A 22484-nucleotide genomic window follows, 5' to 3' on the forward strand; every position below is an offset into this window, starting at 1 on the left:
GGTGGCGTCCGTGGTCGTCGGAGGCTTCCTCTTCATCTCTCCCTCTTCGGTTTTTACTCCGTTTTCACTCATCTTCTCCTTCCCCGTCGACATGCTCGAGACTGTGGTATTGGTCTGTCGCGGTTCACATAGATCTGCCTCCAGGTGATTTAGATCTGTGTTTGTGGCATTCGATCTAGAGTCTCGGCGAGGCGGTGTGGGTCGTGTGTGAGCGGAGTCGGTTTTTAGGGTTTCGGCGGCAGCGGATGGTTGAGGTTTTCAGCTTTCTCGATCTACTCTTTGCCGGCGATAGGAGCGCGTTTCTGAGTTGTGGGCCGTCGTCGAGGTTGGCATCTTTCCTCGGTGTCAAGTGCAGACGTCCTCTTTCTCTCCGGTCTTTTGGGCTTCAGAATTCTCTCCAGAGGGGCGTTCACAGCAGTGAGAGTTACTGTGTGGTAACTGTAGCGGTGGTGGTCTTCGCGTGCGGTTTAAGGTTTCAGACTTCAGGTGGGCCGTCTATGAGCGTGCCTTGGTCTCTTTCTGGCAACCGCTCCTCTGTCATCTCGGTTTCCGCCGCTTTTGGTATTGTGGGCTTCGTCAGTGCTAGGCTTAGCCTCTCCTTCTTCTCTCCGGCTTGTCGGTTGCTCGGTGGCTCTCCTCCATCGATGTTTGTCCGGCGAGGTCTATTGGAGCTAGTTCTGGTTCTTAGCATTAGCACGAGGCGGCTTAAATGGTTTGTCGTTGAGTCAGCGATGTACTGTTTCATCGTGGGAGGCTCGTGTTCGGATTGGCTTTCCCAGCGCCATTGTTGTTTCTCTTGGACGGTAGTGGTGGGCTGATCTGTTCTCCAGTTTGCAGGTTTGAAGAGTAATGTCAAGATGTGGCTCCAATCGCACCCCGTCCTTTTTGCTCATGTTCGCTCTATTTTCCGAAGTCGAACCATAATAAGTGTGGCTTCCTTGGGTCTAGTAGCACATATCCTGCTGTCGCTAAGCGAGTGGCTAAGGTTTGTGTCAAGGTTGAGCTTTCGGTTTCTCGGATTCCAACTTCCGGTGGTTGTTTGATTGTCGGGTTACCATGTCCGAATCTAGCAAAGCTGCATGTGTAAGTTCTCAATTATTTGGAGCAGCACTTTGGGCAAGCCGATATCTACCGAGCGTGGTCTCATGGTTTATCAAAGGCATCTTTCCACGTGGCAATGCTTCCTCTTGGCCAAGCTAACTCGATCATTGTTTAAGGTGTTCTAGCCCTATTTGGAGTTACTTCTTCTTTCCCTCTATTGTTGTTTAATTTTCTTTCTTTTTTCTGCTACTAGTTCACTCTGTAAAGTCCGTCAAAACAAAAATTTTGGTATAAAATTTTAACTTTTTCACCAAAAAAAAAAATACCATTTTGCTATAGAAATGATTGTTTGGTATTTGGAACTAAGTACTAACACACAGGCTTTACAGTTGAGAGATTGTAGGATATAAACGAAAAGAGATATATGGATCGTGTCTAGTTTGAAGAGATTGAGAACATAACTGAGATAGATCATTGACTTGTGTTCCTTTGGTCAGCTAAATAAAAATGCTGTTTTAAAATATGTTGCTATATAGGACTATAGATAGTTTGAAGAGATTATATTCTTGTATTTCTCGGGTAGAGATAGTTAGAGATATGTTTTACAAATTTATAACTTTAAATTGGGAGTTTACCGTTTATAAAGAGAGGTTTTCCATTTGATAAAAAAAGAGAGATAGGTTTTCCATAGGAATCTCAACGGACACTATTTGTCCAGGCCCATTTGGCTCGACCCAATTAAGCTCGGCCTATCACGAGGAGGAGAGAATAAACCAGAGAGAGAGAGAGAGGGTCACAGACTCACAGCCAGCCAGCACTAGGCGCACTGTAGCTAAACGAGAGCACCTGGCATACTCAGTTCTCGCGTGTGCTCACGCGCCGACGCAAAACTCATCGGCCGCCGCTGGCATTGCCTCTACAGCCGTTCTCGTCGTTTTCCACCGGCCACGGGTTCTCTACCAAGCAGTCAAAACCCTCGCCTTCCAGCTTGCACTAAACCCTAACCCTCTCCACATTTCGTAAGTTTTTGTTAAATTCGGGCGATCGTCTTTTATTTTGAGTATCCGAAAACAAAATTTTTGTGGTCTTGAAAAGAAAAATCGTTTTTAGGGTTTCGTTGTGGGGGTTATACTTAGTTTATGTGTTTAGCTCTGTCTTTAGCTTTTGTTTCTTTAGTAAGTTTAGAAGTTACAATTTCTCTAACTTTGTGTGTTGTTGCAGAAACTAAACAATGGCACCAAATGCGCATATCAAAAAAGCAATTACAGCTATGAAGGCTCTTGGAATAGAGGAAGCGCAGATAAAGCCCGTCTTGAAAAACCTTCTCGTCCTTTACGATAAGAAGTGGGACTTGATAGCCGAGGACAACTACAGGGCACTCGCTGATGCTATCTTCGAGACCCAAGAGACTCAGGTCTCTTTCTTCCCACTTTTGATTCACTCATTGTTTCTTTCTCTCTACTTATATATCTCACCTTGACATTCTATATTAATTTATAACACATGAAAGGCCATTGAAGAGAAAAAAGGAAAGGAGAAGAAGGCCAACGACGAAGCTGAAGGCAGCGTATGTTCTTTCCTCACAATCTACCCTTTTTTTTAGTTCAAAGACTGTTTAATCTTTGTATTTCTTATCATTGTTCGCTTTGTTGTTGATCAAATCTTTCAGGCTGCAGAAATTGACAGAGGAAAGAGGAAGGCGAATGAAGAAGTATGCAAACTGAATATCTTTTTTTTTTTGTTAGAGTAATGTTTCTTCATGTTCTTGCATTTATTCAGTTTCTGTCATTTCAGTCTGACGATGAAGATGCCTTGGATGAGCCCGAACGCCCTTTAAAGAGGCTGCGGCGCAGAGGTGGGGAAATAGTCTCTACTTCGGCTTCAAACAGTCCCAGCTTGGGCAGTCCCTGTTTAAATGAGACTACAACTCATCATGACCAAGAAACTGTGCTTGTCTCATTGCCATTTCATCCCAAGCCAACCGAAAATGACCCTGATGCTGCTGGTGCGCTCGTTATGCCAAAAGGCGAGCCCTTTACAGATATTCCTTCCACTTCTACTCATCAAGGTACTTCTTGATTAATTACGAACGACTAACTAAATCTTCCTTTCATTGCTTATATTTGTTGTGATGAAGCTATTTATTTCTAAACTGATACGTGTCTTGTATGTTATCTCTTCAGATTCCTTAGAAAATGGGAACTCTCCAGCTCCCATGCCTGAGACGGAGGAAACAAATGGACGTGTGGAAGAGCCGCATGGGTCAACAGCAGCTACTGTCGACGTTCCTACAACAACTATTGAGAGTGCTAGTGAGCACACGGTGGCTACAACCCCAGAAGGATCTTCAACACTTGAATTAGTTTCTTCTGCAACCGGTCAAGTGAAGATTAATCTGAGTTTTGCTCCTGCAACTGGAGGATCCAGTCTGCATGCACCTTCTATGGATGAACTACGAAGAGCAATGGAGGACGTGTGTCTCCGGCAATACAAAATCCTTGACCCTAACTTTTCTGTAACTCGTTTTCTGAACGACATCGCTAGCTCCTACCTGGAACTGGCTACGAAGGCAGAACAACCAGCCAACCAGTCTCCAGAAAACTTGCCGTCTCTTACCACAAATGTTGACGCATTGAAGAAATCTGCAGCAGCGATGGCTTTTACTGCTGAGGGCCGTAATGACCTGGCAGCAAAGGTGATGAAATCAGCCAACCAATCGCCAGAAAGCTTGCAAACGACGAAGGTTGATGTATTAAGCAAATCTGCCACTGCAACTACGGCTAATACTTCTACGGACAGAAATGGTCATGTGCGTGACGATGAAAACAGTGGAGTTGGTGAATCCACGGGTTTGGTGGTTGTTCCCGAGTGCCATATTTCTGCGGATGAGTTAAGAATGATCAGCAGCGTCATTGACATCACTTTTGGAAAAGAAACTGTTGAGATTCCTTGGGTGAATGAAGTCAATTCCAAGGTCCCTTCACCTTTTCGATACATGACCCAAAGCCTTGTGTATCTAGATGCTGAAGTGAAGTTTTCACTTGGGAACATCAAGGACCAATGCTGCTCCTCTTGTTGTGGAGATTGCTTGTCTCCAGCAATGGCATGCAGTTGTGCAACTGCGCCTGGTGGCTTTGCATACACAAAAGATGGCCTCCTGCAGAATGATTTCCTGGAAGAGTGTATCTCGGAGGCCCGTAATCCGCAGAAACAGGTGGTGCAGTATTGCAAAGAATGTCCATTAGAGATTGCCAAAAACGAGGAGACTTTGGAACCGTGCAAGGGACATCTAAAGAGGAAGGCCATCAGAGAATGTTGGATCAATTGCGGCTGTACTAAGAAGTGTGGCAACCAAGTCGTCCAGCATGGCCTTCACACTAAGCTGCAGGTTCTTCATTCACCTTACCAAATTTATTTTGCTAAGTGGTTCTGATTATAACACCTAACAGAATTGATTATACTTTGTTTATGCATATCAGAAAAATCTGAACAAAACAATTTACTTTCACTCCTTGAATCAGGTGTTTTTCACGTCCAATGGGAGAGGTTGGGGACTTAGGACTCTAGAAAAGCTGCCGAAGGGAGCATTTGTCTGTGAGCTTGCTGGAGAGATATTGACCATTTCAGAGTTGGTCCAACGCAGCAGCTCGGAGAAACTTACTTCTCCGGTAATACTGGATGCACACTGGGGTTCTGAAGAAGTCTCAGGTGTCAACAGAGCTCTTTGTCTTGACGGAACGCACTATGGAAATATCTCCAGGTTTATCAATCACAGGTACAAGGATTTTTACGAGTACAACTTCTTTAAATGAGTTTGAATCATTTGGTTTTGGCCATTTTCGAAATGACTAGCTTAGCTTTAGAAACTCGTTTGGTGAAGTTATAATTGGTTTTCTTCTCATTTCATTACTTCCCTGTTCAGATGCGTGGATGCAAATTTGATTGAGATTCCAGTTCATGTGGAGAATATGGACTTGCACTACTATCATGTATGAAACAATCCCTTGTCTCAGTTGTAATGTTGAAACTATAAAATGGGAAGCTAATCTGTGTTCTTTTTTTTTCTCAGCTTGGGCTCTTCACAACAAGAGATATCGAGGCCATGGAGGAACTTACCTGGGTGTGTTAAAGTTTCTCCACCCACACTTGGACGGATTTGTTTTTTTTAAGAAATTTTCACAAGTTCGGGTTCAAGTTATTCTTATTGTTTTGAATCTCTCTGAGAAGTGTTGGACTTAAATCTGCAGGATTATGGCGTGGAGTTCAACGATCAGGTGTATCCCACGCGTCCGTTCCATTGTCGATGTGGTAGCGAGTTCTGTCGGAACGTTAAGCGGAGCAGCAGTGAGTAATCTCTTTCCTTAGTTTGACTGTTAAATGTTTTCTTTGGGGTTCGATACATGAACTCTTTGACTTTTGTTGTAACTAACAATCAAATTCTCTGATGGTGCAGAAAGCAAGAAGTCGAAGAAGAGAGCATGAGAGCTCCCAGTGTTAGTTTTTGAAGATGTGTGATGGTCCAATCTCTCTTTTGTGAATGTATTGACAAAATTTCCCCAAAACTTTTGTTGTCAATCCGACAAAGCAAATAAGCAAAAACGGTTGGTGGGTCCATCCATCTTAGGGGTTAGATTAATCGGAGGATGATGCTTTTGTCTTTAATATTTTGTGATAACAAGCTTTTGTGTATACCTTAACTTAGGTTCTAATGGTACCATATATAATCTCTCTGTTTTTATATGATCATGGCTTTGGTTTGACCTTAAACATGTCTACTTCAATTCATGTTTTAGAAGAGACTCTTTAGTTAAAATGGCTACGACTTTGGTTTAACATTATAAACATGTCTTTATTAATACACAATTTATAAGAGAATACTGATAGTGATCTCAACTCGAAAGATGAGGCTCCCATTAAGAGTATTTGTCCAACGCCTCTCTCCTCTTCATGTACAGTTCTGATGTGATCCACAGTTCAGAACACAACCAGAGCTTTGATTTATTACAGATATATATACATCGACTAGGTACAGCTTTCCACCGCTTTAAACCGCATGCTGTGCTTCAACGGCTATACCCACCGAGTCTCTGTTATGAGGAATCAAGAGAGAATCTTGATCGCCAGATAAAGAAATGGCCGGTTGGATTCCACTTGCGTTTAGAGGAAACAGGGTTTTGTAGTACCCATCCATTATAGCAGGAATATCACAAGTGGCCGCAACACCAGGAATCTGTTCCAACAACAAACAAGAAAGGCAGAATATGAAAACACACTAGTGAGCAAAGAAGACAGAGACCTGTTTTGGGGGACATACTTGGTAAATATCGCGCAAATAGCCGTAGAGATTTGGGTACTCAACGAGCTTTTTCTTGGTGCATTTGAATAGAATGTAGTAAACAGGATCAAAGCGAATGAGAGTTGTGAAGAGACATACATCAGCCAGTGTCAACCTTTCTCCACACAAGTACCTGTTACTACCTAAGTGATCTTCAATCTCATCTAAGGTACTAAAGACTTCGTTCACTGCTCGATCATACGCTTCTTGACTCTGCGCAAATCCACACCTTTCACACAAAGCCATAGACTTCAGCAACAAACACACATATTGCAACGTCAAGAAGAATACAATTACCTGTAAACGCCGTTGTTAACTTTAGGGTACACAATCTGATTCCAAGTTTCAATCTTTCCTTTCAATTCTGGTGGCGTGAGATCCAAGCTAGGGTTTTTGGCGAGTTCGTTTAGACCCGAATTGAAGAACTCGATGATATCGTAGCTTTCGTTACAGACAACATCTTTCTTCCTTGAATCCCACAACATCGGAACTGTGCATCTCCCCTCGTAACCACCGGTTCTCGTTTTGTACACTTCCTTCAGATTCCTACACCGGTTCGCCTTATCCAAACCCGGGACAAGTTTATCCTTATCCCTTATCGGGATATTGTTATCCTTGAACTCCCACGAGCCGTCTTGACCCGGGGATGCGACTGAGACCGATACGGCGTCGTCTAAGCCCTTGAGAGCTCGCACGATTAGCGTTCGGTGAGCCCAGGGGCAAGGAAGACCGACGTAGAGATGGAGCTCCGAAGAAGCGGCGGAAGGGAATTGGGTCGGGTTGAGGCGGAATTGGGAAGTGGGTCGGGTGTATGACCCGGATGAGTCTGATGGAGCGAGCTGGGTCATCATGAGATGCCAGACGGTGGACCAGGCTGTTCGAGCGGTGGAGATGAGTAGACCCGGAGGGAGAGATGGGCCCCAGAGTAGCTTTGTGGCGGAGGTGAAGATGCTCGTCGTGGTCGTGGTCGTGGTGGGTTTTCGTGGCTGGTTGGACATTCTAACGCTGAAGCGGCGTGGCGTAGTTGTGTGAGACGGAAAGGTTAATTGCGCCGATGCACAGCAAACGGACATGACTGAGCTTCCTTGTTCGGAACAATGCAAAACGTTGGTCTCTCGGCGAGACAAAGACAGACGAGCGACTCTAAACGTTGCGTTTGTAAAAGAAAGTAGGCCCGGTTTGACCAAAAGGATATCAGGCCCATTTACGTTTTTCGGCCATGATGATATAAAGTTTTGTTTTGTTTCTAATACAAAATACGTATATATATAGAAATACTAATATTTCAATTTAAAGTTTGCGAGTATAAAATGAGATAATAGTGATTTTTTTTTAAAACCAATACATTAGATTTTTTAAAAAAATATATATAAACGCTTAGGCCATGATTGGCCCGGACTCTTAGGGTGGAGTTCTTAGTTTCGGCTATGAACCATTTCTTAGCTTTTAACTAAGAAAATTTAAGAACCGTCTATTAAATAAGAGATATAAGAGCCGGTTTTTAACCGAAAAGTGTAAAAAAAAAAATACTGTCAAATCATGAGTTAAAAACCCCAAATTAAGAACCCCAGTTAATCATGCTCTTATAACACATAAATATTTCCTACTTATTAAAAAACACTTTTGCACTCTATACGATTTCATTTTTGCATATCCGATTTCAATTCCATACAAAGACAATAACATAATAGTAGATATAATATATCACACTAAAAAGTCAAGATAAGCTCTTAAGAAAAAACTCAACTTGATAAAAAATATGATCTGACAAATAAGACTAGAAGAAAAATCTGTGATGAAGTTCATTCCAAAATTTGGTTGGATGATAAGAATACATTGATATTAGAATGATCTTGTTTCGCGTTTTTTACAATTGAAGTGCTTATCCATACCATAACAGGCTATATTCACATTCATTAATTACACGATAAAAGTACCATTGCAAACAGAAGAAATTCATTTTGAAAAGTTTACTCTATAACCTGTCGAATAATCTGTGATAACCGTTACAACAAAAGTCAGAGCAAAATAACCGTTTATAAAAGTTGGCTGGAAACGAAAATATCTCTGGAAACTTAGAAAAAAACAAGTAGAATGAAACCGTAATAGTAAAAACAAAGAAGAAAAGACTATTAAAGACAAGTCCCAGCTCTGGTATTCCAAAAGCCATTGGCAAAGGCTAACAAAAAAATCTTCTATTTTTTCTTCCCGAAGGTTTACTCTTATTTAATTTGAATTAGATAATTCAATACAACTTATGTGTTGTATTATAAATCTTAAACTCCAATTCAAAAATAGAAGTATGTGTGGATTATAGATTGGAAAACAAAATTCAGTCAATAATTATGAAGTTTCTTTATCCAAATGGTGTCTTAGTGATAATTAGTACAATCTAATCTTAAATATTGTGGGGGCACTTGTCAGGTAAATAATTTGATTACTTTTTTTTGAGAAAAAAATAATTTGACTACTTCATATATAATCGAATGACAGTGATGATTTCCACTTTGGTTTCTAAGATTTTCATCTGCAAAAAGACAGATTTTAAAACTAATTTAAATATATTCTCACAATCCGGTTTTCATAAAATTGAACATATATTTTTTCATTAGGGAATTGGTCCAAACTCCACCAGTTTACAAAAAAAAAAGAAAAAAAGAGCATAAATTTTTCATTCACATTAATTTCATTTAATTTTTCATTTATGGATTTTAATGCCTATCAGCAACATCAAATTTTAAAGAATATGGACCATCTTATACTTATCAGCTTCGATTAACGAAAACCATATGTTGAACAAAAAAAGTTACCATAATGTTTTTATTTTGTTTTTATTTTTGAACAAACAAAATTCACAAGAATATCAACTGTAAATACCTTAAAAACAAGTCATAAGTAACTAAACTAAGGTTAATTATAGGCTCCGATTAGTCGTTAAATTTAGACTTTTGACTGTAGAGATTTTAACTTTAAAAGTTGTAATTGTTATTTACAATAATTTAAAAATCCTGATTGGTATTAAAAGCTGTTGAGGCTGTGATTATTATTTATAAAATTTATGAGTTATAAAAATCAATTTATCTTATCGCTAAATAAATTTTAAAATTTATTTTGTGATATAAATAATTTTTATAAGATCAAAATATAAAACCCTGAAAATAAAATAGATGATATATTATTTGGCGTACCATGAAGAAGTTCCGAGAAATAAAAAAAATGAAATGGATTGTTCAATTTCTTTAGTGGAATAATAAGCAAATTGGAACAGTGTGCTATTTTTTCAGATGTTCAGGTTGTTGATTAGTAAACACAATTTTTTATAAACACAACTTTTTGTTTTGCATGTCCAACTGGTTTATATGGCAAATCACAATTCTTTTGGTAGTTGTTTCGTATACACAATTGTTTTCACAATTGTTGCTAGAGGTAACTTTGCTAAAGTTTAATGGTGTTTTCCTTTTCTCTCTAGCATTAACAATGATAAAGTTGTATTGATGAAAATAAATCAGTTTACAAGAAGAAACATATAGGAGGAAGGGAAATTGGACCGCAAGACAATGAAAAAAACACTAATTAGTTACATAACCAATTTTCCTAGTACATTTACACAAAGTGTGTCTTTTATATAATAATGCAATTTTGCCCTTTTATATAACCGGTGAAATCTGCATATAAAAAAAGCTAATAATTATCACCTGCCAAAAGTAAGTCGTGGCTTTTCCATATTCACATCTTCCTTTTTTTTTGTGCACTACATCTTCCTCCTTCGTAACTATTTTTGTTAACTTTCTACCGTGGATATGGTCTCACTCACATATTAGACCAAAACTACTGTCTGAATTCTTAGAGTATTTTGTGATCAAATTTTTTTTTCTCAAAATCATAATTTCACCAATATGTATTATTCTGTTTATTTTGTTTCGTTCTATTTGAGTTTAAGTTTATATTTGAATTTGGGATTTAAAGTTGGGTTTAGGGTTTAGTAATTAAAATTTAAGGTTTAGTATTTGGAAGTTGGAGGTTGAAGTTGGGCTCATCATTAATTAATTTATTTCATGGAAGCATAATCATTTCATAATTTCACTAAAATGTACTATGCTATTTATTTTGTTCTATTCTATTTGAATATTTTGATATTTGGATTAAGGTTTATATTTCTTTTTAGGGTTTAGTGATTAATGTTTTAGGTTTAGTTTATTGAAGGTTTAGGTTAACGTTGTGGTAAGCATTACCTCATTCCTTGCAATCATAGATATTTTAAAATTTGAACAATATGTACTATGCTATTTCGTTTGCAACTATTTTATTTTAATAATGTTTCATATTATGTACAATTTGCATATATTGATCTATGGATTGAGTTTTAACCCTTTATGGTTTAGGGATTAGTTATTTAGGGTTAGTTTATAGAAGGTTTGGGGTAAGCATTATCTCTTTCTCTGCAATCAGATCTCACTCATAGATTAGCTCGACACCACCGCTTGAAAACTGGGAGTATTTTATGAATTTTTTTTTGAAAAATCATAATTTCAACAATATGTATTATTCTATTTATTTTGTTTCATTCTATTTATGTTTAAGATTTATATTTGAATTTAGGGTTTGTATTTGAATTTAGTGTTTGCAACTTAAATGTATAACATTATTGCATTATGTCAAAATCATTGTCATTCACCTAACTTAATGATTATGATTTAGGGTTTAGTATTTAGGAATTGAAGTTGATTTTAGTATTTAGTGGTTGTGAGGGGATCTAGAGTCCTATACTATTTCAGCCATACGGAATACACTTTTTTATTAAAAAGTTTTCTATGTCATCGATTCATTTAACTATCTATAGTTGACTAAATATGCGGTAAATAATCTCGTGACATTGGTTTTTTATGTGATGCGTTAATAAATAGTACACATTCACTTATGATAAAAAAAAAAATACATCAACGTCATCCACCATACTCATACGTAACCTGCGACTCACTACTATTAAAGGTATAACAAGGTCAAATAGGTGTTAAATGTTAGTTTCTATATTATCTCAAAATCAATGACATCTATTTAATTTTTTTCTTCAAATATGGTTACTTCACAAATAAACCCGAGGAGAAATGGATCTTAAAATAAAGAGAAAAGAGTAATTGTTAACTAAGCTATTTATTTTTTGTGATAGAAAATATATAAAAATGGATATGTGTTTCTATTTTAGGGAAATTTTATGCTTACCATTTTCATGGTACCACTTTTCATTTTTACCACCAATAAAAGGATATTTTCAAAAACACATTCTTCATTAAATGACAAAAGACTCTTATGCTTTTGTTCTTTATAAATATTATATATATAATAAATAAATATTTAAATAAATAAAAAATCTAAAAAATCTAAAAAAATAAAAATAATTTTTTTTATTTTTTTCGAATTATACTATTTCGAAATTCAAATCCTAAATCCTAAAACTCAACTCTAAACCCTAAACCATCAGTCATAAACCCTATATTTTTTTGAAATACGAACCCTAAGCCCTGAAATATCTAACTCTAAACCCTAAACCCCGAAACATCAATTCTAAAGTTTAGGGTTTAGAGTTGATGTTTCGGAGTTTAGGGTTTAGAGTTGATGTTTCATGGTTTAGGGTTTCGAGTTGATGATTTATGGTTTAGAGTTGATGTTTTAGGATTTAGATTTGAAGGTTTAGGGTTTAGAGTTGATGTTTTGGGGTTTAGGGTTTAAAGTTGATGTTTCAGGGTTTAGGGTTTAAAGTTGATGTTTCGGGGTTTAGGGTTTAGAGTTGATGATTTAGGGTTTCGAGTTGATGTTTTAAGTTTAGATTAGTTAACCGTATGTTTTTTTTGTCAAAGTTAATCAAATGGTTATAAATGTCTTTTATCATTCATTAAAGATGAAGGTAAAAATGTTTAGTGTAAACATGAAAAAAAAATATTTTAAAAATAATATTTTTGGCAATTTTTCTTCTATTTTTTGGGAAGAAAAGAAAAAAAGAAAAGAAAAAGGAAAGAAAAGTTCTTTTTTTCTTCCTCAGAGCTATGATTAGCCGGGTGTTAAAAAACAAATGGAAAACTTCGGAAAAAAAGAAGAACAAAACGGCTCTGATGACTTTAGACAAATAAAAGTTTGTAAAAACCTGATTGGAGAAAAATTGACTGTGAGAACTGTTACGAACCATAAAGCCTCAACAGTTGTACTGCCAATTGGACCATACTTATACACCATCTTTCTCTTGTAGTTGTATGTTTTAGGATTCTTTACACGTTTGAAAGAACAATTTATAAATTTGTAACCATAACATTTCTTATATTAATATCTCTGTAGTTGGCTCTGTGTTTTTGTGTACAAATATAACCTATCTACATTTATTTTGATGGGTACGTGTAATCTAAGGAATGAAACATCAAATTTACACTGAAATTGACACAGTTTATATGTGAAACAAAACTTAAAAAATCTAAAAGTTTTAATTTGAAGAAATAGAGATGATTTCATATTAATAAATAAAAGCATAAAACATTGATATCTTTCTGAGATATGTTTTTCCCTTTATTCGACAAAATATACAAAGCATATGAACAAAAATGTTTTCTTTTTTCTTTTAGATTGAGACTTTAACTATATACAAAACACGACAATATATGGCTCCAAAAATAGATAATATAATAATACGAAAGTTTGAAATTATCGCCGACGAGACCAACCGTCGTCGAAATTCAGATGATAGCTCCGGAGATCATAGCTACACTGAATATTGTGAGTATCACTCTTCCTGGACAGTCTCAAACGCGATTTCAACCTCCAAACAAATTGCTTCACGAGAACGCGAGGAGGTTTCCCAAAACATGATGATGAGAACCCAAACGCCACAATCGTTCTTTCCTCTGAGTTTCCTAGCTTAGCTGAGGCCGTAGTCGTTGAGTTTCCGATTCGTTTTCCCCATCTCCGGAACTGAAATCTCTTCAAACTCTGTCGGTTCATTGCTTCTGTGCCTCTCTCTTTTATGGGATTTGTGTTGGTCATAAAATGTAAAATGTAACTAAGAAGCAAAGAATGAGATAAATATTTAAAGGGAGAATGAGAGAGAGGTTTCGGCATTTGCAACGTGTGTATTTCCAATTCGTGGCCTAAAAGTACATAGTCAACAAGTAGTCCAATGTGCATCATTCTCCACCGTATATCCAATTGTTTGATAAAAAGTTGATATTATAAAATTAACTTAATCTGTTACCACTTTAAAAGACAAGAAATTCTTGGGTTCACCCCTACGAAAGTTCACCATCCAATAGTATTTGATTATTTGATATTTAATATTTAAAAAAAAAAAAATAGAATTGAAGATCCAAATTAGATTATATTTTTAAAATAAAATAATAAAAATACGTAAAAATAGTTAAAAAAATAAATTAATTAATATTGTTAAGTCTTCGGTAAAATACTAAACCCTATACCCTAAATCCTAAACCCTAAACCCTAAACATTAAACCTTAAACTTTAGATAAGCTCTAAACCGTTTGAAAATCTTAAACCCTAAATCATACATTAAAAACTAAATTTTAATAACACTAAACCCTAAATCCTAATCACTAAACCCTAAACCCTTTGGTAAACTCTGAACCCTTGGGTAAACTCTGAACCCTTGGATAAATCATAAACTCTAGGGTTTAATTTTAAATATTTTTGATTTAGAGTTTATGATTTATCCGAGGGTTCAGGGTTTATCCAGGGGTTTAGGGTTTAGTGATTAGGGTTTAGGGTTTAGTGTTATTAAGATTTAGTTTTTAATGTATGATTTAGGGTTTAAAATTTTCCAATGGTTTACGGTTTATCCAAGATTTAAGGTTTATAATTTAGGGTTTGGAGTTTAGGATTTAGGGTATATGATTTAGTATTTTGCTAATGGTTTAACAATATTTATTTATTTATTTTTTGTAACTATTTTTATGTATTTTTATTGTTTTATTTTAAAAATATAATCTTATTTGGAAATTCAATTTTGTTTCTTTTTTTAAAAGATACTCCCTCCGTTTCATATTGTAAGTAGTTTTAGAGAAATGTTTTTGTTTCAAAATGTAAGTAGTTTTCGTATTTCTAGATAACTTTTACATTTATTGAATACAGTGTGACCAATCAAGTTAAATAGACTTATTTTTTATTGATTAAATTATATCTAACCTATTTATTATAAAATACTACTTAATCTTCGTGCTTTTAGCCAAAACTATTTATATTATGAAACGGAGTGAATATCAAATATTAAATACTCAAACACTATTGGTTGGTGAATCTAGAGGTTCATCTTAGGGGGTGAACCCAAGAATTTCTCTTAAAAGACTACCCCGTGATATATTATGTCTTAGATTTGGCTAAACGAAATCATCTATATGGCCGCAAATTCATGGTCTAAGGTTAGCAAGGTATAAAACAAATAAAATAAAATAGCACGAGTTTAGACGACAAAATAGCACGAGTTTTTTTCTTTTCCAAGGATGGCATGAGTTAGTAGATAGAACATCAATATATTATCAAATGTTAAAACACAAAAATGTATTAAAAAGAAGTGTTCAATATGTCAACTTAGATCTTGCTCATGCAGTACATAAAATATTACTTATGCACCTTTCATTTTATCCTAATCATTGTTTTCAGATTTTACAATAAAACCTGGACTTATGAAGATAATATTTAATAAAATTGTTCTGTTTATTTTTTTTTATTTTTTCAGTTGAAAAAAAAAATTGTTCTGTTTAATAATTTTATATTTGGTAATACTATATACTCACACAGTCACTCACTATTAAATTTGAATCTCGGTTTAAAGTAGAGTAATTACGTTAAAAACACCAATGAGCTAAAATTCAAGCTGTATAGTATTGTTATTATGATAGGTTTTTTTATGTTTTTATACAAAATTTTTAAATTTCAATAAAATAATTGGATTTATTGAAAGACTATTGGTTAAAAAGCATTGGAATTTGATAATTTCAAAAAACGATACATAATTAATGTGTTTTCTTAATATGTGTAAAAACACCAAAACATCTGTATTTAAAAAACAGAGAGAGTATTGAGTAGTTAGTTTATAAGATACTAGGATCGGTCCGCCCTACGGGTGGAATATACTTTATTTGTGTGTAAATATTGTGATTACTCTCTTCTCACCCTATTTGATGACATGGCGAACTGAAATGAGAGAAAAGACTACTTGAAATATTGTTAAGGGTCCTAGGGCTAAAAAAATTGTTTTTTTATCCTTTTAAATTTATATGTAGATAATGTTTAAAATATTTTAAAAATTTAATCAGTAATATTTTATATATTTGTAATGGAAATAAAACTATACACATATCAAATAATTTTGGGCCCTTTTCAATTTTATTTATTATATTTATATATATATAAATATATAGATTTATAAAAAATTAGATCCCTTAATTATTATTATACGGGGAGACACGGGCTTGGGTCCGGGGCGATCGCACCGCTTGTCCCCCTTCGTGAGCCGGCCCTGGTCCCCCTTCGTGAGCCGGCCCTGGTCCTCCCTGATGCTTTTATTCCTCTTTTATTACTTGTTTGATTTATGTTGTGAGAAATATGTAACGTAAAGAGTAGAGTTCTTTTTTGATAATGTAGCGTTAGTGGAAAAATCAACATAACTCTCATTTAACGTAAAAAGAATCATTGTTATCTTGTAGAGTAATTTTTATACGCAGCGCTTTGTAAATTTGGTAATTGTTTTTGTTTCAATATTGTGTAACGTGATATGCAAGGTCTGTTCTAATGAGTGTTTTTAAAATTAATCATCGTTCATGAAGATATAAGCAGTACCGTTGTGCTTCGATTCTGTGTATTAAAAAAAACATACTAATTAACATTCAATAAATGAATAAATGCTAGACGGCTCACCATTCGTAATGGACCATATATTTGGGTATGACGCATGTATCTCTCTATATATATTTGTTTTTACAAAAAACCCACGAAATAACACACAGGACGAAGCCATAAATGAACACATGCCACAGACGTAGCCCATAAATAAATACGGAGGATAAAGCCCAGCATCAAACGTTTTCAATGATACGCCGTGTTTGGACGAAATAGGATACGTATCAGCGAGCGTCGTAGAGAACGACTTTCTGATATGACACAGCAGGAGAGAAGTAAATATTTTTTTATATATATAGATAGATAGATGTTTGATTATTTGGTTAGTGTCAGCTCCACGTTACAAAAAAATAATAATAATGTAGCATTATAAACTCGTCCACTTTCGGGTGGAGGAGAATCAACGGACAACGGTGAAAGCAAAAGGTCTCAACGAAAGAATCATTTTAACTTTTGAAAAATCCTCTTTTATCAAAAGAACATAATAATAATCTGACGCGAACTCGTTTTCGCTCCAGTTGTTGATGGTCTGTCTGAAATTGTTGCTTGAAAGATTCTATTAAAGTGAGATTGGACTGTTATTTTTTTTTACGTTTTTTAAATAATTTTCTTATATGGAATCGAACCATGATGCAAGTTGTAACTCAAGTGAGACTCAACCAGATTTGACTGATAGTTCTATACACCGTCTATACCATAAATGATAACTATTTTACGGATATATAATTGATACGAAAGAAAGAAAAGAATTAAAGAATATACCAAAAAGAGCAAAAGATTATGCCTAATACTAAAAACAGAGACCCCACGCGGTGTGCTTTCATTGTTTTACCTGACGTCAAAGTAAAGAAACGTGGACAAAGACAACGATGCATAACAACAACAACAAAGATAATTCAATTTCATAATAACAACCAAAGGAAATATCTCGAACCAGCAAATACAATTCATTTCTGGATCTTTTCTTTCTGTTACTTATCCATCATTCATACCCATTTATTGAATCGATTGTGACCGAAATTTGAAGACATACCACTCGATTTCTACTCGCAAACGCAAGTGCCAGAAATCCTAATGTTTCGTAATATATGTGACAAAACATCTGCATCAATATGAAGTTACCTTGAAAATGCTGATGATCTTCTTGTATGATCTATGGCCATTAAGTTTGTTGAGAATTGCCCAAGTGTCAAGAAGTCTCTACCCAAGGAAGAGAGTCTCAATTGATCGTTAATAAGAAGTAACAAGCACGAGGAGTTCACGTGCGAGTCTTAACGGTTTAGAGGGGCAAATGTGTAATTAACCGTGCCTTCTTCAAGCTGGCTTTTGTCTTCTTCCTCTGTACGGAAACGAAGGGAAAACAGAGGAGAGAGAGGAGCGTTGCACCATCAGTGCACTCCTATAAAAACCAACAAGAACTGAGACATTAGGGTTAAGAGAGAGTATCAGAGAACTGAAAAGAGCAGCCACAAGTCTAGCGTTTTGTTCTGTCTCAAGGGTTAAGTGTAACCAAAGCTTTCTAGTGGATTTCCGAGCAAACCTCGGCCAGACGTAGCGTCCTCACACTGAGGCGTGAACTGGATAAATTTGTGTGTGTCTTTTCTTTACTTGCTTAACGAAATACACACGAGAGAAACAAACGAGAGAGGTGAGTGAAATCCTAAGTCATCGAGCATAAAAACAGAGCAAAGAATCAAACTTTTTGTCAACAATTGGTATCAGAGCAAGGTTATTGGTTGGCAAGGAGGAAAGGTTGAAACTTTGTAAAGATTGAAGTTTTTCTGTTAAACTTTGCCCTTTAAGCGAGAGATGACCTCAGGCCGTTCTGAGGTGGAGAAGTTCGACGGAGAAGGTGATTATGTTCTCTGGAAAGAGAAGTTGTTGGCTCATATGGAGCTACTGGGTTTGCTAGAAGGTCTCGAAGATGAAGAAGTCGTAGATGTTGAAGATTCTACAGCTGAGAAGGAAGTAACATCTTTGACCGAAGCTTCTGTCAAACCGGAAGAGAAGATTCTCAAAAACAAAGCTCTCAAGGAGAAGAGAGGAAAGGCCAGATCCACTATCATACTGAGTCTGAGAGACCATGTCTTAAGGAAGGTCATAAAGGAACCGACTGCAGCTGACATGCTCAGGATGTTAGACAAGCTGTTTATGGCTAAGTCACTACCCAACAGGATATATCTTAAGCAGAGATTATATGGGTACAAGATGTCTGAAAGTATGACGATGGAGGAGAATGTAAACGATTTCTTCAAGCTGATCTCTGACCTGGAGAACGTAAAAGTTACATTTCCAGATGAAGACCAAGCCATAGTGTTATTAATGTCTTTGCCGAAGCAGTTTTATCAGCTAAAAGAAACTTTGAAGTATGACAAGACAACTTTGGCTTTGGATGAAATCACTGGTGCTATAAGGTCAAAAAGCCTTGAACTTGGAGCGATTGGTAAACTAAGCAAGAGTAGTTCAGAAGCGCTGTATGTTCAAGAAAGAGGAAGATCAGATAGAAGAGGTAAGAGTTCAGACAGAGGGAAAAGCCAAAACAGGTCGCAGTCAAGAGATAAGAAGACTTGTTGGATTTGTGGTAAGGATGGTCACTACAAGAAGCAGTGTTTTGTTTGGAAAGAAAGGAACAAGAAGACTAACAGCTCAGAGAAAGGAGAAACTTCAAATGTCATGGAACAAATCATAGACGCCGCTGGTTTGTACGTAGAAGAAGAATCAAATGCAGTGAGCGAAGGACAAGAAGACGAGTGGATCATGGACACATGGTGTTCATTTCACATGACACCGAGGAGAGACTGGTTTGTGGAGTTTGATGATTTAAAGACTGGAAGAGTGAAGATGGCAAATCAAACTTATTCTGAGATCAAAGGCATAGGAAGCATAAGGATCCAGAATGTTGATCTCTCAACAGTCCTGATTTCAAACGCAAGATACGTTCCAAGCATGAAAAGGAATTTGATATCAATGGGAACCTTAGAAGATCAAGGGTGCTGGTTTCAGTCCAAGAATGGTTCTCTGAGAGTTATCAAAGGATGTCTAACACTGTTGAAAGGAAAGAAGACCGGAACTCTATACAAACTACAAGGAAAAGTAATTACAGAAAGTGTTAACGCTGTTGAGAGCTCCAAGAACGAATCGAAACTGTGGCATAGTCGTCTGTGTCACATGAGCAAGAAGAATACTGATCTGCTGATCAACAAGGGATGTCTACAAGCAGAAAAGTTAAAGGGATTCGAGTTTTGTGAAGATTGTGTGTATGGGAAAGCACATAAAGTAAGTTTTGGGACTGCACTGCACGTCACAAAAGAGAAGCTTGAGTACATACACTCAGATTTTTGGGGAGCACCTTCAGTTTCAAATTCCATAGGCAATTGTCAGTACTTTATGACATTCATTGATGACTTCACCAGAAAAGTATGGATCTATTTTTTGAGAACAAAAGATGAAGCTTTCAGAACATTCGTTGAATGGAAAACAATGGTGGAGAATCAATCGAACAAGAAGGTAAAGAAGTTGAGGACTGACAATGGCCTTGATTTTTGTAATCAAGAGTTTGATGGTTTCTGCAAAGAAGAGGGAGTTGTAAGACACATGACTTGTGCCTACACTCCACAGCAAAACGGGATCGCAGAACGTATGAATCAGACAATTATGGAGAAGGTAAGAAGCATGCTCAGTGAGTCTGGTCTTGAGAAGAAGTTTTGGGCAGAGGCGGCTTCAACTGCTGTGTACGTGATCAACCGAACTCCTGCGTCAGCGATTGAGTTTGAAATACCTGAGAAAGCTTGGACAGGAGTCTTGCCTGATCTTAGCGGTTTGAGAAGTTTTGGATGCATCGCTTACGTGCATACAAGTCAGGGCAAGCTTAATCCTAGAGCAAAGAAGGGTGTGTTTTTTGGTTACCCAGCTGGGGTAAAAAGATACAGGGTTTGGCTCATTGATGACAGAAAGGTTGTAATCAGCAAGGATGTAGTCTTCAATGAGGAAGTGATGTACAAGAGTTCAACCAAAGAAAACACAAGTGAAGTCAGATCAGAGGCAGAACCTGAAGTTACAGTAATTAATGTCCGTGCTGTGACGACGGCAGATGCAAACATTGATCAAGGTGGAGCTGTAGAGAGGGAGAACACCACTCAAGAAGGAATGTTTCCTGAACAGGAACAAGGAACTGAGTCAGAAACAGATTTAGAGAAGATTATATGCCACCAAGTCTTGCTGATTATCAATTAGCAAGAGATAGAGAAAGGAGAACCACAAGACCTCCTAAGAGATATGATGAGTTGGGAGAGCTTGGTTTCGCGTATAACTTAACAGAAGACGGTGGAGTTCTCGAGCCACAAAGTTAAAGTGAGGCAATGGCAAGTTCAGAAAGTGAACTATGGAAAGGATCAACAGATGAAGAAATGGTATCACTGAGAAAGAACCACACTTGGGATCTAGTTGATAGGCCAGCAAAGAAAAGAGTGATTGGCTGCAAGTGGGTGTTCAAAAGGAAGATCGGAATTCCAGGATTTGAGGGACCAAGACAAAAGTCAAGGCTTGTTGCAAAGGGTTACTCTCAAAGGGAAGGCATTGATTTTCAAGAGATTTTTTCACCTGTTGTTAAACATGTTACCATACATCTAATGCTATCTGCTGTTGCTCATTTTAATCTAGAATTGAAGCAGATGGACGTCAAGACAACTTTCTTGCACGAAACTTTAGACGAAGAGATATACATGTGCCAGCCTGAAGGTTATGTGGACAAGAGTGCACCAGAGAAGGTATGTCTGTTGAGAAAGTCGTTGTATGGTTTGAGGCAATCGCCAAGACAGTGGAACCAGAGGTTCGATGAATTCATGAGGTCAACCGGGTACACTAGAAGCTTGAAAGATAGTTGTGTGTACTTCAAGATGAACAAGGAAGAGGAGAGAACGTTTCTCCTACTGTACGTTGATGATATGTTAATCATATCGAAGAACAAGGATACAATGAAGGAGTTAAAGGATAGTCTAAGTTTTACTTTCGAAATGAAAGATCTTGGTCAAGCTAAAAGGATCTTGGGAATGGAGATTTAGAGAAACAGAGATCAAGGTGTGTTGGAACTTTCACAGAAGGAGTACCTACAGAAGGTACTAAGGTCATTCAGAATGGAGAACTGCAAGGCAGTGAAGACACCGCTAGGTGTTCATATGAAGCTTAAGTCTACTACTGACAAAGAAAGGGAAGAAGAAGTTGATCAGATGAAGTCTATTCCCTACGCTAATGCTGTCGGTAGTATCATGTACTCTATGATTGGGTGATATTACGTGTATACGCACACCAAATAACCTAATGTGCACACTACCACAATCGAATGGTATGTCGATGTAGCACTTTAGGATCGAATCCATAGAGACCAAATCTTACACTTTATCTTTATGGGATCAGAATTAAGCTAAAACAATATGGGGGTTTTAAAGTTTGTGGTAACGTAAAAAGCAAGTAACAGATTGGTTTTAAGTTTCAGATTAATGAGAAACTAACCTAGGGTTTAACGGGCGCTTACAATCATGAGCCAAACAATTATTCAAGTTTGATTAATGAACTAGTCTAGAACTAGGAACACAATACTAGATCAACCCACTGTCGTGGTGTTTCACCTTTCAGTGATCAGCCTCAATACCTAAGCTCTCGCTTGGATCAAGGTGTGATGATGAACATTAAGATCAAGTCCAATCGGTTCACAAAACACCCTAACATCTACTTTCGCTGATTATGGATGTTATGCTCATTCATAACAGATCTAGCAACCTATTACACGGTTAATGAATAGGTTAAACCTAGGATCTAACAATAACTGGCCAGTTTAATGCAAGCAATAAGAGCAGTTATGAATGAAGACAATCAATGGATACTTATCTGTGTTTAGCTCACGATCTAACACCCTAACACCCTAGGCTAGCTAGATCAACTACTCAGTCATAACAAGAGAGAACACATAAATCAATTCTGAATAAGACTTCATGTAAATAAAAGAGATAGAAAGAGGGTTCAAGATAATCTTCTCTATGGTGAGAGAGATGGAGCCTTCTCCCTTTACAATCCAAAAGCACAAAAGTCTCCAATGGTTTTCTTCTGTCTAGAATAGCGTAGAATGGTAAAGAGAAACAGAAAATATGATATATCCAAGCCACAGGCGGCTGGGAGAGAAAATAGGGATAATTAGGGCAAATCCCGTAATGATTGTAGTTTC

The 22484-nt window shown here is 36.7% G+C and overlaps 3 protein-coding genes across 3 annotated transcripts; 1 reads left to right on the top strand and 2 right to left on the bottom strand.

The window, feature by feature from the left end:
* Window positions 1–1813: 1813 nt before the first annotated feature.
* Window positions 1814–5781, top strand: LOC106306031 (histone-lysine N-methyltransferase SUVR2). Its single transcript, XM_013742482.1, has 11 exons — window positions 1814–2060; window positions 2263–2455; window positions 2552–2608; window positions 2711–2752; window positions 2836–3109; window positions 3225–4429; window positions 4563–4816; window positions 4964–5030; window positions 5111–5161; window positions 5289–5385; window positions 5495–5781. The coding sequence occupies exons 2-11, from the start codon at window positions 2273–2275 to the stop codon at window positions 5521–5523; spliced, it is 2259 nt and encodes a 752-aa protein (XP_013597936.1). The 5' UTR covers window positions 1814–2060; window positions 2263–2272; the 3' UTR covers window positions 5524–5781.
* An 83-nt stretch (window positions 5782–5864) lies between these two features.
* Window positions 5865–7521, bottom strand: LOC106306032 (glutathionyl-hydroquinone reductase YqjG). The gene is made up of 3 exons (XM_013742483.1): window positions 6674–7521; window positions 6356–6605; window positions 5865–6271 (listed from the first exon to the last, which is right to left on the bottom strand). Exons 1-3 carry the CDS (start codon window positions 7447–7449, stop codon window positions 6086–6088), a joined length of 1212 nt encoding a protein of 403 aa, XP_013597937.1. The 5' UTR covers window positions 7450–7521; the 3' UTR covers window positions 5865–6085.
* Window positions 7522–12851: 5330 nt separating this feature from the next.
* LOC106304617 lies at window positions 12852–13421 on the bottom strand. Its single transcript, XM_013741017.1, has one exon. The coding sequence runs from the start codon at window positions 13400–13402 to the stop codon at window positions 13064–13066; it is 339 nt and encodes a 112-aa protein (XP_013596471.1). The 5' UTR covers window positions 13403–13421; the 3' UTR covers window positions 12852–13063.
* Between the last annotated feature and the right edge of the window lie 9063 nt (window positions 13422–22484).

Source organism: Brassica oleracea, chromosome C7, assembly GCF_000695525.1.
Source record: "Brassica oleracea var. oleracea cultivar TO1000 chromosome C7, BOL, whole genome shotgun sequence".
NCBI classification, from domain to species: Eukaryota; Viridiplantae; Streptophyta; class Magnoliopsida; order Brassicales; family Brassicaceae; genus Brassica; species Brassica oleracea.